The sequence below is a fragment of the Sorex fumeus genome, unplaced genomic scaffold (genome assembly GCF_029834395.1).
Source record: "Sorex fumeus unplaced genomic scaffold, SorFum_2.1 ptg000072l, whole genome shotgun sequence".
In the NCBI taxonomy this organism is placed as follows: domain Eukaryota; kingdom Metazoa; phylum Chordata; class Mammalia; order Eulipotyphla; family Soricidae; genus Sorex; species Sorex fumeus.
The window spans coordinates 49875938-49895797 of NW_026606129.1; the positions used below are offsets into that span (position 1 = coordinate 49875938).

General features: G+C 40.3%; 1 protein-coding gene across 5 annotated transcripts in view; it reads left to right on the forward strand.

Moving 5' to 3' along the window:
• ARIH2 (ariadne RBR E3 ubiquitin protein ligase 2) overlaps positions 1-19860 on the forward strand; it is a 51314-nt gene that overhangs the window by 13949 nt on the left and 17505 nt on the right. The window contains exon 1 of one of the 5 annotated variants that reach the window (XM_056129130.1): positions 10381-10422. The exons of the other annotated variants lie outside the window; for them this stretch is intronic. Within the exon in view, the coding sequence (XP_055985105.1) occupies positions 10384-10422 (39 nt within the window). The 5' untranslated portion in view covers positions 10381-10383. Of the gene's footprint in view, positions 1-10380; positions 10423-19860 lie in introns of those variants that run through there. 5 annotated transcript variants of the gene reach the window in all.

Genomic DNA, 19860 nt, shown 5'->3' on the forward strand with positions numbered 1-19860 from the left:
TACCCTGAGCACTGCCCGGGGTAATTCCCGGGGTAAGTGCAGAGCCAGGAGTAACCCCTGTGCATCGCTGAGTGTGACCCAAAAAGAAAAAAAAATCTAATATTTACTTAGCAAAATATAACTAGAAAATCTCTTCTGTATATGATTTTTCTCCTTTTGGTATAAAACTTTAAGAATGAGCTAAAGTACAAAAGTCCTGTGTTCAAAATAACCTGGTTTCTATGCATTTGTCACTTGAAACATGAGCATTTGATGTTCTTAATTATCTTATGCTTTGCTCATGAGTGGTACCAAATTTTTGTATACTATTCATGAAAGGTTTTAATTTTATTTATTAAAGCAACATTATTGTATTCTGGTATAGCTGAATTTTAATACTACATTTTTAAAATTTAAATGTTTATTTACTGAGGAATGACTGTGATTTTGTGACTATTCATGGGAACATGTTCAGGCTGATCCTAGTAACACAGTGTTTGTGTGCTGAATAGCCATCTGATTTCTATTTTTAAGATCTGTTGTCAGGTTTCTCTGCATGCCTGTATCTTAGTAGATTCTAGATTAAATTCCTGTGTTTCAAGTTGTTGGTGGTGTGTTGATATATTTCATGATGTTTTACTTTGGAGGTCTGATGTGTGTTTTACTAATATGTACACTTATTTAAAAAATACAGATGTATCAAGAGTGGCACTGTGAATTGTCTAAGCACAACTAGTGCTAGAGTTGACTTTGCCAGTTTATAAAGATTATTAATACATGTTGATTTTGTGTGCTCACTGTGTACCTTGTACCACAATAGCATACTTACCTCCTCCCTTGAATAGCTGGCTCTTCATCAGGTCAGGGCCAGCTTTGATTTTAGTCTTTTTGTTCTTGTTATCTCACACTACTTTAGGAAGCCGTCAACAGTGTGTAATCAAGGGGTAATTCTAATCCTACACATGTGTCCCAGTCCTGAGTTTATTTATATTTGAAGTTTTTTGTTGGTGTTAATATATTATGAAAAGAATATCATTCATAATTATTACATTAACCTAAAATAAAATTTTCATGTTTTTCATTGGGCCCTATCCTTATTCTTATGTAACTTTGCTATAATTCATTTATAGTAAAGTTTATTCAGTATTTATCAATTATACAGTCCTTTGTTATTCATTCCTTTAGTCAGTATTTATTGAGCATGTCTGTGCCAGGCATTAGAAAATAGTTGTGAACAAATAGACAAAAAAGACTAATAAGAGAAAAAGTTCTGCTATGGTTTACATAGCGCAGAGGGTAGGGAGCTTGCTTTGCACGCGGCTGACCCGGGTTCAATTCCTCCGTCCCTCTTGGAGAGCCCAGCAAACTACCGAGAGTATCCCGCCCACACGGCAGAGCCTGGCAATCTCCCCGTGGCATATTTGATATGCCAAAAACAGTAACAAGTATCACAGTGGAGACATTATTGGTGCCCTCTTGAGCAAATCAATGAACAACGGGAGGACAGTGCTACAATAATAATGTACACGTGTTTGTGTAATCTAATTTTTCTTATTTTAAATATTTCCTCTCACTTTTTAAATGGCTGTTTATTACATAGTCTTATTCCTGGACCATATTTTGCTCATTTTTCCCACTGAAATTTAGCATTTACATGTTAAAGTTGTTGGGGATTGGTTAGTACTGCTATGATTATTTTCATGAATTGGGCTTCTTCTGTACTTGGGTTAGTAGTCAGATGATTGGGCTCCTTTTTTTTCTTTTCTGCCATACATTGTGAGCTCCAGCAAGTTCTTCAGCATCACTAAGCTTGTTCCATGTGTACTAAAGAAGAATGTGTATTCCACCTTTGGGGAATTTCTCTTCAATTACTTTCAAAGAGTCAGTGTTTCTTGTTGTGTTTTAGTCTAGTTAGTCTATCCAGAGGTAGTAAAGTAGTATTAAAGTCTCCCGCTACTATTGTGTTTCTGTCAGTATCTTCTTTCAGGTCTGTTAGCATTAAATATTTAATGGTCCATCATTAGGGCGTTCGCACTACAAGCGGCCAAGATGGCCGACCCGAGTTCGATTCCTCCGCCCCTCTCGGAGAGCCCGGCAAGCTACCGAGAGTATTCGATATGCCAGACACAGTAACAACAAAGTCTCCAATGGAGACGTTACTGGGCCCGCTCGAGCAAATCGACGATCAACAGGAGGGCCTTTACCTTTACCTTTACCATTAGGTGCATAAATATTAAGTTCATCATGATGTATACATTGTACATATCATATATAATTCCTTGGTTATTAAGAAATGATCATTCCTGTTCTGTGCCTTATAACTTTTTTTTTAACTTGAGGTCGGTCTATATAAGGATGGCTACCTCAGCCTGATTAAGAGAATGTTTGTTTGCAATGTTGTTTTCTAGCCTTTGACTTTAAGTCTGCTTTTTCTGATGTTCAAAGGTGTTTCTTTTTGTTTAAGTAGCAGAAAGTTGGAATGTTTTCTTGTCCTTCCTTGCCACTCTGTTTCTATTGATTGGTAAGTTTAGGCCATTGACATTGATATTAATTGATATGAAGGAATTCTTTTTCCCATCATAAGTGGAAGCTGTATGCAATGAAATTCTGTAGACACTTTGTATAAATTATATAACATAATACCTCCTGTGGGCTGGAGCGATAGCACAGCGGTAGGGCGTTTTCCTTGCACGCAGCCAACATGGCCGACCCAAGTTCGATTCCTCCGCCCCTCTCGGAGAGCCCGGCAAGGTACCGAGAGTATTCGATATGCCAGACACAGTAACAACAAAGTCTCCAATGGAGACGTTACTGGGCCCGCTCGAGCAAATCGATGAACAACAGTGACAGTGACAGTGACAATACCTCCTGTGTGGTAATACTTAAAATAAATGCTTGTAAAGTGCCTAGGATGTGATTGTCCAACAAAATGTTGTTTGCCTAGTCATGGTGAAGAAAGGAATATTGTAGGAATGTTGTTTTCACATGTTTGCTGAGGTTTCCTGTTAAATGTTTTTTTAAACCATAACTTATGGGACTGAAGCGATAGTATAGTGGGTAGGGCTTTGCACTTTATGTTGTGGCCTGCCCAGGTTCAATCCTCGGCCCACAATGGTCCCCCAAATGCCAGTAGGAGTGATCCCTGAAATAAGCCCCAACCACTGCCAGGTGTGGCCCAAAAACCGAAAATTAAAAATATTAAAAATAAAACAGATTGTGTTTGTTTTTTCCATAATAGAAAAATGAAGCTTCTTCCAGTTCAAAAGTAATTATATCTCCTAATAGCTTTCTGTTAGCACTGTATCTGGACATATTGCATTCAGGCTTCAGCATTTTCTTTGTAGTTTTATCCCTTTTTTGAAACTTATTCTGCCTATCATAACCACTTAGCTTCCTCTCAAGGCTGATTTTCTGGGGCATCACTCTTAAATTGTGTCCTTTCATGAGGTTGATAGTTGCCACATTTCTTACAGAAAGCCTGGTGGGTTTTAGGAATGTTTACCATACTTCTAGTAGTGCTGTTAGTCTAGAAAACTGCTGTATTTCCCTAAAACCAATCTCAGGATTGTGCATCTTAAATTATAGGATAGGGGGTACACTGTGAAAAGCTCTAAGGGCATTGCTGAGTGATGCCTCTGAGCATGCCTTTGGTAGGTAGATCATGTACTTTGGCTTTTTTTTTTTTTGCCTCCATCCAGAGCCTCTGTTACCCTGCTTCTGTGACTCAGTGATAAGAAAAGTAAAAATAACAAAAAATGAATTTTGAACTATGACCAGGAAAAAGGTAGCCAGTTGTTACTACATTTCTGGTAGGCTGCAGTATCTGGTCTTTTGTTGCCTATATTAACAGCATTGTTAAAGTGCTTAGTTGGTTTTGATGTTTTTTTAAATTATATTGAGGTACATCTTTATTTGTTTTGTTTGCTTATTCTTTGCCACACCGAAGAGTGCTCAGGGCTTACTCTTGGCCCTATGCTCAGGGATCATTCCTGTGATGCCAGATGGGACTAGGGTTGGTCAAAGCAAATGCATTAACCATTGTACCATCTCTCCAGCCCTAGGGTCCTTAGTTTTGCTTTTGTCTGAATCTCTTTCTTTCTCAATTTTTAAAATTTTGTAGTAGGATTTTCTGGTCCCCAAAAAACTTGATTAGATTTGTCTGCCCCAAAGGAGGAGGAATTATAGGAAAAAAATGGGAAAACAATGTAGAAGGGGGCCAGAGTGATAGTACAGCTGGTTGGGCATTTTGCCTTGCTCACAGCCTATCTTTGGCATCCCATATGGTCTCCTGAGCACTGCCAGGAGTAATTCCTGACTGCAGAGTCAGGAGTAACCACTGAGCATCACTGGGTATGCCCCCCTCAAACTTCCCCCAAAAATAGAGAAAGGGAGACAATGAGAAGCTCCTTTGTATTTGAAAGGGGAGGCCACATCCAGCTATGCTCATGGACTACTATGCTCAGTGCTTGGGAGTTGGGGGATCATGTGGTGCTGGAACTAGAACCTGGGCCTCCTTACGGCTGAAGAGATAGGACAGCAACTAGGGTGCTTGCTTGCCTTACATTCTGCCATCCTGGGTTTGGTCCCCAGCACTTTATATGATCGCTTGAGCCCTGCCTAGAGCAATCCCTAGGTGCAGAGCCAGGAGAAAGCCTTCAGCACTGCTGGGTGTGGCCCAAAAAGAGGGGGGAAAAGGAGAGTGTATTTGTTGGGGGAGGGAGAGGGGTCAACTCGATACAGAATAAGCTTTTTCATAGTAGGGTATAAAGAAACTGAATAACAAATGCCTAAAAGCAGCAGATACTGAGAACCATCTGCAGTAGGAAGCTGGGGTGGGGAGAGGGGAAACAGAATGGGGTGTGTATGGCACCGAGTGTAGCCCCAGAAACCAAACCAAATGGGCTGGAGTGATAGTGCAGTGGGTAGGCCTTGCATGCGACCGCGGTTTGATCCCAGCATCCTATATGGTCCCCTGAACACTGCCAGGAGTAATTCCTGAGTGCAAAGCCAGGAGTAACCCCTGTGCATCGCCAGGTGTGTCCCAAAAAGAAAAGAAAACAAAACAAAACCCAAAACAGGGCCCTATTTTTCTTTCTCTTCTTTCTTTTTTTTCTAATTATTTCTGTTGGTTTTAGGTCACACCTGGTGATTTTCAGGGGGTTCGCCTGGCTCTGCACTCAGGAATAACTCCATACAGTGCTGGGGGAACATATTGACTGCCAGATCAGAGTTGGGTAGTTTACATATGAGGCAAATGCCCTCCCCACTGTACTATCAGGCCCAGCCTCCTCTTATAACTGTGCATAAAGAGTGGTCTCTTGGAGCCTGAGAGATAGTGCAGCAGGTAAGGCCCTTGCTTTGCATACTGCTGACCCAATTTCAATTCCTTGCACCTCTTATGGAACCCCAGCCCTGTCAGAACCAATCCTTATCATTGAAGTGGGTATAAACCCTGAGCACAGCTGGGTGTGGCCCCAAAATGAGTTTTTTTTTTAAGTCTGGGAAAGTTGTTCTTTTTGACTATTAGTTTTATTACTAGTTTTTCCTTATTTCTGATTACAGGCTCTTTTTGTTTTGTTTGGGGACATACTGCCCATTCTCAGGGGTTTACTCCTGGCAAGTTTCAGAGACCAAATGGAATGCTGGGAATTGAACCTGGTTGGCTATGTGCAACGCAAGCATCCTTCTCTATTGCTCCGGTCCCCAAAGTTGGACTCTTGCCTCTTTTATTGGATCATATGATAGGCATCTCAACTCCTTCCATATCCCCAACACGATTAGCAGTACCCCCACAGCATAGCAACCAAAACAAACAAAAAGACATTTTTTTAAAAACAAGTAAAAATCAGATATCAAGTCAATAATAGGTATTAGAAGATAATGGAGTAGTGATCCTCAAACTCCTGAGAGATCATTGTTTTGAACCTAGAATTGTGCTTTTGTGAGGTAAATTCAAGTTTAGAAGAAGTTCAAAGATAATCAAATTACCTCTTCTGATGTTATTTGAAGGTTGAAAATTTAAAAAGGAAATTGAAAGGTCTAGAAACGGGTGAATAACTTAGTAATCTCTGAAAAGTCTCATCAGCTCGGTAACAGGCTTGAATAGTAGGCTTTGGGTCTTTTTGAACCCAAATTTGAAAATAATTTTGATGGTATACAAGAAAAAATTCAACAGTGCTATGTATGCCACGCTCTCTGGAATATGTTTATACTCTGACTCTTAGAGTATGTACTATTTCTATATACTATTTCTTTCAGTCCTTAACAATTTTTTTCTTTAAACAAACAGAAAGGAATGAGATGAATTCCAAGTTCAAGAGAAAATGAAGTTGGAAGATAGGATATCATGAAGAAATCATAGAACTCTTGGCAGTAGTGATAGTACAGAGGGTAGGACTCTTGCCTTGCACATGCCCAACCTGGGTTGGATACTTGGCATCGTCTATCGTCCCCTGAACACACAGCTGGGTGGCCAGAAGTAAAAAATCAGAATTCTTTGCAAGAAACAGTTGAACTTAAATCCCATCTACGGACTGGAGTGATAGCACAGCGGGTAGGGCGTTTGCCTTGCATGCTGCCCACCTGGGTTTGATTCCCAGCATCCGATATGGTCCCCTGAGTGCTGCCAGGAGTAATTCCTGAGTGCAGAGCCAGGAGTAACCCCTGTGCATCACCGGGTGTGACCCAAAAAGAAAAATAAAATTCCCATGTAAAGCAAAACTGTATATAAAATCATGAGCCAAATATGAAGCAGATGCATATGTGGCACAAGTATGAGTAATTGGTAGCAACTAAGTAATATATATATGTTTAATAGGTTGGCTAATTATCCCCGCATCTAGCCCAATGGTAGTGACATTCAATAGTGACGCTGGAACCAAATGTTAGAAAATGCAGCTCTTATTTTATAAGCAACCTTAAAGTTACAAAGAAAAATAATAGAGGAACTGAAAAAAGCGATTTAAAAATCCAGAAGTTGATGCTTAGAAGACTGGAAGGTAAACTAAGACTGGTAGAGAATTATGAGCATAGTCAACAATATTGGTAGCAACCAAAAGAATTCAGATGATTGGTAGAGATTCTTCTGAGATAGTAATTTTGGAAAGTTGAAGATGAGTGAGGGATGGATGTTAGTGTGAAAAGTTGGGGGGTGATAGGTTTTTCTATCAGACTGCTTTTAATGAACTACTTGATTTTTTTTTTGTTGTTGTTGATCTGAATTTGAGTTGGGTTAAGAATTTTTTAAGAAAGCACTGTTTCCAGGGTTTTTTCTGTTGCTTAACTTTATTTTTTGGATTTGGGGCTATACCTAGTGATGCTCAGGGATGAGGCTCTCTTGGCTCTACACTCAGGAATCATTCCTGGTGAGCCTGGGGGACCATATGGGATGTGGAGAATCAAAAGGTCAGCAGTGTGCAAGGCGGATGCCCTTCCTTTCAGATAGATGTTAGGAGAGATGGGGGAAAATAGTTTCATTTCCATTGTAAAATAAGTTTCAAATCTTTGGGGAGGGATTTGGGGTATTTTTGAACCACACCCAACTATGCACATGACTGACTTCTGGCTCTGTGCTCTGGGATCATTTCTTGTGGTGCTTCCAGGACCCTGTGAATTGCTGGGGATGGAATCCTAGTGGAAAGGCAAGCACTTTCTTGTACTATGTGCTCTGCTTTCAGGTATTTTTGCCTTCAGTTTCTGTCCTCTTCTTTTTTAGAGTGAGAGAGGAGGTAAAAGCTAAGCATTTTGTACTTAAAAAAAATTTTATTAAAAGCACCACACCACACTGATTGTCTTTCTTTGTGAAAAATTGTCAGTGACTTCTTCATGCCATTAGCCTAACCTTCTGATTGCTCTTTTCTCTAACATGCTTGTTTGTTTTTTGTTACCTCACACCTCCTGTTTGCATCTCTGATTTTCCTATAATCTCCTCTAAGGACTTTTTTTAGCTTTGTATTTTTTTTCTTTCTTTAAACCTTCCAGAGAAAGTATATCTTGTTTCTCCTGTTAGGTTTTGTATCCTCTGATAACTTAGGAGACCTTAATACCTTCCTGGAAGAAGGTATTATTAATGTCTTCTAGAAGACAGATAATACGGATGTGCAGTGACTTGAGATTAGATCATTTTTCTTCCTTTTTCTCACTGTAGCCCCCTTCCAGACTTGTTTCCTTCACGTACCACCTCCCCGCATCCTACTAGTTGTCTCCCTAGTCTTAGCTGTATGGCCCCCTTGGAATATGGTCCCCAAAAGAGTATGGTTCCTAATGAAAAACACTGGACTCAATCGCAGGATACAGGCAAAGGTAGTATTAGCATGAGCAACCAACTGACACCGGCATTGTTCCAGGTGTCTTGTGTTTGGAAAGAAATTTTTTGTTTTCTTGTATAGTTTTTGGTTTGGGGCCACATGTAACTGTATTCAGGATGTACTCCTCACTCTGTGCTCAGAAGTCATTCCCGGTGGGCTTGGAGGACCATATGGGATGCTGAGGATCAAACCTGAGTTGGCAGTGTGTAAGGCAAATGCCCTACCCACCACTACTGCCCTGGACCCAGAAAAAAATTTTTTTTTATCTCTGCTCTCAAGGACTTTCTATTCTGATGAAGTTATATATGTAAAAAGGATTAAAGATAGGTTTTGTGGTGAAAAGTTTTTTTAAAAAGTTTATTTACAGTTTAGTCAAGGGTATCAGGCAGTAAGTAGCTTTGCCTCTGAAACATGCTGTTGAATTCTCTCTTTATTAGTAAGATATACTAAATTCTGAGGTATTCTGTAGAGAAGCGGAGCCCTATATGGTACTCCCTAGGTAGCATTTGGTGTTATCATACCTTTGCAGCTTCCTTTGGTAGCTGGAAGAGGCAGTGCATTGTTTGAAATAAGTTGCTTTTGGGGGCGCATACCCTTTAGTGCTCAGGATTTTCTCCTGGTTCTCTGCAGGACTCAGAGAACCATAACGGGTGCTGGAGATCTAACCCAGTTTGGCTGTGTGCAAGGCAAAACCCTTCCTGAGCTACTCTTTTGTTTTGGGGTCACACCCTCCTGTCCTCAGGTCTTATTACTCCTAGTTTTGTGCTCAAAGATCATTCCTGAGAGATTTGTGGGATCATATGTGGTGCTGGGTTTTGAACTGCATGCAAGGCAAGTGCCCCACCCACTGTGTTGTCCCTCCGGCCCTACCTTCTGTACTTTTGCTCTGACCTGTCAGAATTCTTGAAGGAATTGTATCCAGTTTTTTTTGTACTATGTACTTTCCAGAGTATTTTCATTGAAATGCACCTTGTAAAATTTTCAGGCTAGGGTTGTTTTGCAATAATTTTAAAACTGTTTTGCTACCTTTTTTTTGACTATAGCCTCCTGGCCTTGTTTTCTTCTTGTGACCCTACTCCACCATTTGGTCCCCTAGTATTATGACACGACACCCTATTTCCAGAATTTTCACCTTTGAAAAATCATGTCATTTCCCTTTGGATTATCCTAAAAAAGAATGGGTGTGTAACAATGCAGTGGGAATGACCTTCAGTTGCTCTCAGAGCTGATTGATGGATACATAGTTTCCATTATACTGATCCCTGTAGATGCTTGGGGTTTTTCTTAATAAAAGTTCCCTGGTGATCAAGAAATAGTGATTTTAATATTTTAAACTTTATGATATTTAATAACATACTGAGTAGGGTCTTTAGATGTTGATATTTTGGGTTTTTTGTTTTGTATTAATTTTAATGACCAGAAAACATGTTATGTTAGACTGGAAGGAAATCTTCAAATTTGTGTCTTTTAAGCAGATTTTGAAAGCACACAAATCATGTGGCTGCCTCAGTTACAGTCAGCCCTCCCTCTAGGAGAGAAAAAGTAAAAGAAAAGAAAAAGTGAAAAATGTTACCAGTTGCCAGGGAGCTGACATTTTAGGGGCAGAGAGTAGTAGGTGTGAAGTACAGAAGTAAAGGCCTATTAATCAAAGGCAAGTCATGATTAAGGTTGGATGCCTTCTGGGGCCCCCCACCCCCCTGCCATTGCTGATTTTGTTCTGTTCTAGACTTGTTTTCCTTCTCCTTTGTATTTTAACTTTGATTCTTTTTCTGTCCCTTGAGTGTCGTCTTGCTTCACACTCTACCCTCTAAGACCTGAACCCATCCATCTTGATTTCTTTAGGCTAGTTATTCTCTATTTTGTCCCTCTTTATCCCAGGACCAGAAGCTGACTCACAGTTTATTCCTTACCTTCATTTCTACTTTTTAGTGTATGTTCACTAGTGTTTGCTAACAAATATAATTGGACCATGAAGTGGCTTAACACAAGCTGAGGCATGGAAAACCCATTCATGTAGCCTTAAAACATTTCAGGCAGTTGGCAAGTAAGAATTCTAAATAAAAATTGAAACTACCACCTGTATTTTTTCAGGGCGTTGATGCTCACTGCCATCAGCTGCATCCTCCCTATGGCACTGGTAAGTGTGGGAAGGGCTGGTGACAGTTTTGGCGGGCTGTTGAATTTCATTTTTCTGGGGGAGAAAATCTATTTGCAAGTTGTTGTTAACTTGTCCCTGGACTGTTTGAACCAGCTTTATATAAAAGGATGAAGAAGAATGGGTTGTACTAATGGGTTTTTTTGGATACTGTTGTCAGGAGCAGAGACTATTCAGTATATGCCTTGATACATATGTAAAATTAGCATGTTCTCTGCATTATTTTGAATAATATATACAAAGTGCCCTGGATTGTCAAGTAATGGCATTTAAATTTCCTGAAATTCTTAAAACATTTTTCCCTGAAAATAGATGTTGGCTGTGTATTTGAAATTGTTCAGGATATTATTATTCTTATTTCTTCCGGTAGCAGGCCTTCTCCCCTCTGGCATATTAAGTTCTTTCTGGTCAAGGTATCAAGAAATATTTGTTCTGATGATTAGTATAAAATTTTGGAGGTGGAAAGAGATTTGGGGAATCTAAAAAAGAAATTTGTGGCTATTACTAACAATCTTCAGGTGGACTTGGAGACTTGTGACTTGGAAAAAACATAGTTTGCTTTCTGCCTCAGGACCTAGTAGAAAAAATGCAATAAAGTTGAAACAACACAGGAGAAACTAACAGTATTGGCAAAGCAAAAGCTGGTAACTGATTGCTGCTGGAGTAGCCTTATCTGAACTAGTGAAATCAGTTCTTCAGCTCTCTTCTTATAGTGAGTGGGGTCAGAGGCCAACCCGGATACAGTTGTGTTTTTGTCTGTGTGTTCTTCATCCCAGCCAGCAGCTTAATGTTTATGCCATTTCTGTAGTTTCTGATCATGGAAGAAAAGGCCTCCTAAATATCTGATTTGTGTATCATTAATTAACCATATCAGGATCTGCTTGCTGATGACAGCAGCCAAAGATTCACGTATACCTCTTTATCTCTATGAGAAAATCTAACCTCTTTGCCTCACAATCTTATTTCCTCTTGGTCTTCATCTTTTATCTACACAAGTGGTAACTACTGACACAGGTCATTAGTACAGATCACCGTTTCGCCTGTTTTTACTTGTTTTCACCTGGTTCAGGGAAATAATTTTCAAGTGTGTCAAATATAGAGATTATAGCTAATGACATAAGATGTTTGAGAGCAAAATCAGTATTTAGAAACTACTGATTACTAGCAGTGAAGTCCTTTTTGACATACTTGTAGCTAAGTGCCTCCTGAAATAAAGATTTGGAAATCATCCAAGAATATTGAAATTGTAAAAGCAATGGCAAAAACAAAACTACTATAATTGGTAACACAGGTCATATTTTGGGTAAATGGGACCCTACAGAATTCTGAAGCTATAGGGAAAGCTCTGCAGAAACTTCTGAGTTGTTGTGTGTCAGATTTGAGGTTATAGGGAAAGGGGTGGGGAAAGTGGCAGACAAGGGTTGCAGTTAGTGTCTGCACTAATCCTGTTGCTGGTTCTGAAGGCCCTCTCTGTGCTAGCCAGAGACTTGAGGACACCCTCGAGATTAAAATAAGCTTTGTACTGCTACTTGCCTCTCCTTCTTGGTCATTCACAATCCCTTCCCTCGTACCCAGGAAAAACGAGAGGAATAATGATCTTTGGGGCTGAGTTTACACTCACCAAGACAAGATTTAAGAATTTATGTTATAGGGGCTGGAGGGATAGTACAGTGGGGAGGGCGTTTGCCTTGCATGCGGCCAACCCAGGTTCAAATCCCTGACATCCCACATGGTCCTCTGAGCACCGCCAGAAGTAATTCCTGAGTGCAGAGCCAGGAGTAAGACCTCAGCATCTCCAGATGTGACCCAAAAAAGACACACACACACAAAAAAAGAATTTGTGTTCTAACTCAGATAAGCCTAGGAATGAGATGGCATTTCTGAGAGCTATGCCTTGTAGTCCTATCAAATACCAACATTAAAGGAGTTCACAATTTGGGAATCCAGTTGTACATGAAGGATTTGATCTTTGAGGTTGTGTGAGACCCAGAGGATTATAAAGGTATCAATACTACACTGTGTGGTAGTTACATTTATCAATTCACGTTATTTATTTAATCAATAAACTTTTTTCTTTCTGGGTCATACCCAGTGATGCTCAGGGATTACCTCCTGGCTCTGCACTCAGGAATTACTCCTAGAGGTGCTTGGGGAATCATATGGGATGTCGGGCATTGAACTCAGGTCAGCCTCAAGCAAGGCAAATGCCCTACCCACTATACTGTTGCTCTAGTCCCAATCAGTTAACTTTTACTTAAACTGTTAAATGAAGGGGAATGGTTTTATTTTGAGTAATAAGTACAATATCACCGAAGTGAACCATTTGATACACTGATGTGAATCGGCAGTATATTTTGTATGTGAGTTGAATCATAATGTATGTATTATTTTGTCTGACCTCATAACTTTTTGAGGTTTGTTTATGTTGTATCTCATGTCAGTATGCTTTCCTTTTTATTGCTAATGACTTTATCAGTATAAAAGCTTTATAGATTCATTAGTTGATGGATAAGTGGGTCGTTTCTAGTTTTTGAGAATTTTGAAATAGGATGTTGTGACTTTTTGTGTTCATGACTTTATATGGATATATGTTTTATTTTCTCTTAGATATGTAAAAGTGGGCTTAGATTATATGGTGAGTCCTTTTTTTTTCCACACCCAAAAAAACTCAGGGGTTACTTTAGTTCTGCACTTAGTAATTACACCTGGCAGTGGTTGGGGAACAATTTGGGATGCAGGGGATGAACCTGGGTTTGCCCCATGTAAGGCAAGCACCCTGCTTACTGTACTTAAGCAGGAGCCAAGTGTATGTTTTTTGTTTGTTTTGTTTTGTTTGCCACGCCCAGCAATGCTCAGGGGTAATCCTTACTCTGCACTCGGGATTACTTACCGGAGGGCCTAGGGATTTTATGGGATGCTGGGGATTGAACCCGGGTCAGCCATGTTCAAGTCAAGCGCCTTACCTATCTCTCCTGCCCCGCAAGTGTGTGTGTGTTTTAATATTTTAAGAAACTGCTGGATCTCTCTGGAGTGATTCTATTGTTTGACCATTTCCACCAGCATTGTATTAAGAGTTCCAGTCTCTCTACATTCTTATTATTGTTCTTTTGGAATATAATAATTCTGTGAGTCTGAAGTGGTATCTTGTGGTTTTCATCTGCATTTTATAATAATGGTGTGCTTATTTGCTGGTTTTTTTTTTAATGAGGTACCCATTCAAAGTTGTGTGTTTTGTATACATATTCAGAATCTTTTATCTGATCATTTATATTATTATTCCCCCTAACCTCTGGTTTGTCTATTTCATTTTCTTCACGTCTTTTGATTGGTGTAATTTCTCTTTGTGTGAAGAGTTTCATTTAAAGAAATTTACTTAGAGAATAGTGAGGGGAGAGAAAGATGTATTTGAGGGAGGACATGGGCTTCCTAGAGGGAAAAAGCAAGAGTAAATGTCTTGGCTTGAGGTATGGGTTTATCTCTGGGGTGGAGAATGACTCCCCCCCCCATGGCTTTACTAAGTTGGTTTTATAGCAGGGCATCTTCCAGACTGCTTTGGCCTAGAGTTCTCTGTATACCAAGTATTAATCTGATAGTTGTCACAGGGAAAGGCCTTGGACTCTTAGTTATCCTGTTCATATTCTGACAGGACCTTTAGATTTTCTTGAAGCTTCTCCTTTTCCGAGTGGTCTGGGTGGTGGACATCTCAAAAGATCCACCCTAGACAATCAGTTCTATCTCTCTCTTCCCCCCCTTCCCAGTTTTCTTCTCTCTTCTCTCTCTCTCTCTGTTTTGTTTTAGGGCTACCCAGCAGTGCTGGGGCTTACTCATGGCTTTCTGCTCAGGGATCACTCATGGTGGGCTAAGGGGATCATATGGATCAAACTTGGCCACGTGCAAGGCAAGCACCTTACCTGCTGTACTATTGCTTCAGCCCGGTAATTTCTTTTATTCACTGTCACTGTCCTCCCATTGTTCATCGATTTTGCTGGAGCGGGCCCAGTAGTGTCTCCATTGTGACACTTGTTACTGTGTTTGCCATATCGAATAAGTCACAGGTAGCTTGCCAGGCTTTGCTGTGCGGGCGAGATACTCTCAGTAGCGTGCCGGGCTCTCTTGAGAGGGGTGGAGGAATCAAACCTGGGTCGGCCAGATTGGCCACGTGCAAGGCAAACGCCTTACCTGCTGTGCTATTGCTCCAAATTGGTTTTATTTATTTTTTTGCTTTTTTGGGTCACACCTGGCGAGGCACAGGGGTTACTCCTGGCTCTGCACTCAGGAGTTACTCCTGGTGGTGCTCAGGGGACCATGTGGAATGCTGGGAATCTAACCCGGGTCGGCTGCGTTCAAGGCAAACTCGCTACCCGCTGTGTATCTCTCTAGGCCCCTCGCTCCAAATTAGTTTTATTATGACTTCTTTATCTGCCTGCAGTATTCCCCTTTGGAGACTTCACCCCCTTAAATTTACATTTTTAAATGTGTGATTGTGCTTTCTGGTGTGTCTAAAACTCTAAAGTAAGGTTATACAAGTTTTATTCTAGAGAAACCATTATTAATAGTATTGTAAAGCACAGAATCTCTAAAAACTTTTTTAAAAGATTTTATCTTAGAAGTTTTTAGTTTACCTGTAAATTTGTGAATTATATTGAGTTAAGTTTTGTGTGGTTTGAACAAATGTATAAATAAGCAAATATCTCAATTCTGTAGTTTTTTTTTTTCTTTTTGGGTTACACCCAGCGATGCCCAGATGTTACTCCTAGCTCTGCATTCAGAAATCACCCCTGGCAGTGCTCAGGGGACCATATGGGATGCTGGGAATTGAACCCGGGGTGGCCGCGTGCAAGGCAAACGCCCTACCCGCTGTGCTATTGCTCCAGCCCCTCAATTCTGTGATTTATTATCTGTGTTTCATATGGTACTTATTCCAGAACCATTTGTCAAATAGACATTCCTCTCCATTATTGAATTGTTAAGGCAGCTTTCTTGAAAAATATATACGTATTTAACATATATATTAAATTTGCATTAATACATATTAATATATCAATATATAGATAAATAGATAGATAGATATCCTCCTGAGCCTGCCGGGAGTGATCCCTGAGTGCAGAGCCAGGAGTAAGCTCTGAGTACCACTGGGTATGGCCCAAAATCCAAGATTTATAAATAAATCAGACTTGTTTGGTTTTAATTTTGATATGTTCAGTCTATAGCTGTGTTGTCCAGTTTATAGCTATCACTGCTTGTATGAAGTATGACCAGTTTGAATTGTTAGGTGCTGTAATTTTAAAATATACAATGGACTTTAAAAACTAGCTGAAAAATGTTGCAGATAGTTTAAAAATATTTTTGTGGTGACATTGAAATAATATTCTAGATATTGTATTAAATGAAATTTATTGATTGGATTTCACTTGTCTAAAATTTTAGTTTTTATTTGCTACTGAATAGAAATATGTTGAAGTTTTGTGCATTGATTTTATATTTTGTTACCATTCTAAAGTAATTTATGACTTACAATAGTAATTCTGTGGATTCTGTTAGGAATTAGATGGGTCTTCTTAAATAGTGCCCAGGAGGGCTGGTGATTACGTCCAGTGATACTTAGCTTTGTTAGTTAATTGGTAGGATCTGAGAATACGGTGCTTTTTGCTATTTGTGTTTTGGATTTTATTTTTGTTATGTGATACTCATTTTTTTTTGGGGGGGTCACACCCGGCATTGCACAGGGGTTACTCCTGGCACATGCACTCAGGAATTACTCCTGCCGGTGCTCAGGGGACCATATAGGATGTTGGGAATCAAACCCGTGTCGGCTGCATGCAAGGCAAACGCTCTACCGGCTGTACTATCGTTCCAGCCCCATGTGATATTCTTATATTGTGATATTACTTAAAATGTTTTGATTATATGATATTCTTATCCAGTTCTAATTTCTCTTGCTTCTTTGTCTTCACACATAAGTACTGTAAAAGTACTTTTGTTTGTTTTGGTTTTGGGACATATCGAGCGATGCTCAAGTGTTAGTACTGACTGCACTTCGGAATTACTCCTAGGGAGTAATTGGGGGACCATATGGGATGCAGGGGATTGAACCAGGATTTGTTGCATGCAAGGCAACCCTAACACGTATATCTCTTGGGTCCTAGGATTGCAATTTTTTAGAAAAAAAACTCCATGGTTCTTCATTTCTAGTCTGCGTGTGCGCACGTGTGTGTGTGTGTGTGTGTGTGTGTGTGTGTGTGTGTGTGTGTGTGTGATTTTTGAACTACATTTGGCAGTGCTGGGGATCAAAGATACTTGAGTTGTAATAGTGACAAGCACCGTAACCCTTGTGTTATTTATCCTGCCGATTCATTTTTGGTCTTTTCATCAGTTAATATTTGAGAAATAGAAAAATGATTCATGAGCCAAATAAGATTTCTAATTATATTCAATGTTGATCTAATACTGTTGCATATTTATCTCTTTCTGGAGATCAGGGGGGCAGTGGGCTCTTTGCTCTGTGCTCAGGGGTCTCAGCTGATGCTTGAAGGATCATAGGTAGTCTAGGGAACAAATCAGGTCAGCTAGTGCCTTAATTCTTTAGTCCTTCACATTCGTTTTCAATATTAAAAAAATTGTATGTATTCCTTCTTAAATAAGACATTAGTCTTCGTAGGTTTTCAGTGTTTATCACCCTGCACCCTTTACCCTTTGGGAAAAAATGGTTTGTATCTGCTTGCCTTCCTCTCTTTCTCCTTCCCTCTGCAAGGCTATCACCTTTATCCCTAGGCAATTTCTCTCGTCTTCAGTCCCTATAAATCCTTTTGGATAATACATAGCCCTAACTGCCAATAGATTTTGGTGTTTTTTTTTTGGGGGGGGTCACACTCAGCGATGCTCGGGGGTTACTCCTGGCTCTGCACTCAGAAATTACTCCTGGTAGTGCTTGGGGGACCATATGGAATACCAGGGATTGAACTTGGGTCAGCTGAGTGCAAGACAAACACCCTACCCACTGTAATATCGCTCTGGCCCCTACAAATAGATTTTGTTTTGTTAATACTAGTTCTGCACTCTGGGATCACTTCTGGCGATCACAGGTGTCAGGTTTGAACCCAAACCTCTGGCATGCAGAGTGGTCAGTCCTCTGAGCTATCACCCCAGCCCCTGGTGAATGTTTTTTCCCCTCCACAATTAGCACACAGAAAAAGGAAAAGGATTTTCCAAGTCATTAAGTATTGACTCTTTTTTTTTTTCTTTTTGGGTCACACCCGGCGATGCGCAGGGGATACTCCTGGCTCTGTGCTCAGGAATTACTCTGGCAGTGCTCAGGCGACCATATGGGATGCTGGGAATCGAACCCGGGTAGGCCGCGTGCAAGGCAAACGCCCTACCCGCTGTGCTATTGCTCCAGCCCCAAGTATTGACTCTTAATTGTATCAGAATGAGGATCAAAGCAATAGTACAGTCTTAGAATTTTTTTTCTACTTTCTCATACTATAGAAAGAAAGAATTCCTGCTTTTCTAATACATTGTGGACATAGTGTTTGGTGTGGGGGCCACACTAGGCTTTACTCAGGGCTTATTCCTGGCACTGTGTTCAGGGGTGAATCATGGTGGGGCTTGGGAGGACCATCTGCAGTGCCAGGAATTAAACCCAGGTTGGTCATGTGCAGCACAAACACCTGTTGTACTATCTCTCTGACTCAGAATGTTCATTTTGTAATTAACTTTCTTCTCTGTTAACAAGATTTTGCAGCTATAAACTATACATGTCTTTATTTTACTTTTTGAAGGTACCAGTGATTAAACCTTGAATCTTACACATAAGTAGTTTGTGCTGAACCATCCACCATCCTATGAATCTGTATCTTACTACTGACTTCTGAAACATAAAAATAAAATATGTACCTCTTTGTCATTAAACTTGTTTTTCTGACTTTTTTTTTTCTTTTTGGGTCATACCCAGCGATGCTCAGGGGTTACTCCTGGCTCTGCACTCAGGAATTACTCCTGGCAGTGCTTGGGGGACCTTATGGGATGCTGGGGATTGAATCCGGGTTGGCTGCATGTAAGGCAAACACCCTACCTGCTCTCTTAACATTCTTTTCTTTGCCTTATTTGTGTTTGTGTGGGGGAGAGGGGGAAGGATAGTGTTGTCACACCTGTCAGTGCTTGGAGGCCATGATGTACCAGACATTGAACCTGAGGCATCTTCTACATGCAAAATATTTGCTAGGGTCTTTTGTGCTATCTCCTTGGCCCTTGGTGTCTTCTCCCCTCCCGTTCCCCCCACCCCCCCATGTTGCTCAGGGGTTACTTCTAGCTCTGTACTCAGAAATTACTCCTGGCAGTGCTCAGGGGACCTTATGGGATGCTGGGAATTGAACCAGGGTCAGCTGTGTGCAAGGCAAGGGTCCTCCTTGCTGTACTATCTCTCTGGCCCCTGTATCATCATTTTTAATGACTGAATATTAGTCTGTTTTATGATTCACCACTTTATTTTATTCCTTTTTTGGGGGTAATTCAGCTTTTTCTGACTTTTTTCTCTTATAAACAACATTGGGGATGGGGAAACATATCCTTGGTCTTTTCTTTTGGAAGAATTTACAGTAGTAGGGACCAGAAGGATAATTCAGTGGTAAGGTGCTTGTCTTGCACATGGCTTACCTGGGTTTGATCCCTGGCACTTCATATTGTCCCCATGAGTTCAGCAGGAGTTATTCCTGAGCATAGAGCCATGAGTAAGCCCTGAGCACTGCTGGATGTCACCAAAGAAACAACAAAACAAAACTGCTATTGGAGGCCATGCAAGGAAAGTCTTGTGGTTGCGAAAATATCCAGGTTTGTACTTCCTATATAAATCCCACCAAAAAACACGCCCTTCTTTAAAAATCTTTAATTTTTTGTTTTGTTGTGTTGTGTTTTTGGGTCATTCATGAAAGTGCTCAGGGCTTACTCCTGGCTCTGTGCTCAGGGATCATTCTTGGCAGTGTTCCGAGGACCGTATGTGGTGCCAGGGATCAAATCTAATTGCTTGAAGGTCAGATGCCCTAACCATTATACTACTGCTCTGGCCCCTAAAATCTTCAGAATTTTGGCAACTAATGTGCTTTATTGCGGATATAAATTTAAGGTCTTTAGGCAGCAATTTTTGCTCCTGCACTTGTCTCGAGACTTACAAGAACACTGATTGAGGTACCAGTGCCCTGACAAATGTGTTACCACTCCAGCAACGTTTGAATCAACACTCGCTTAATTGTATGCTCAATTATTAATTACTGTTTGATGGATGCTTTTATTTCAAATAAAACTAATTTCTTTGAATGATCACTGATGGAAACAAAGACAGAAAAATCAAGAAATTCATGGAAACACAAGCTGTATAAGTAAGAGATTTAAACTTAAAGAACATTGTGTGCCTAAAACTTAGTCAAC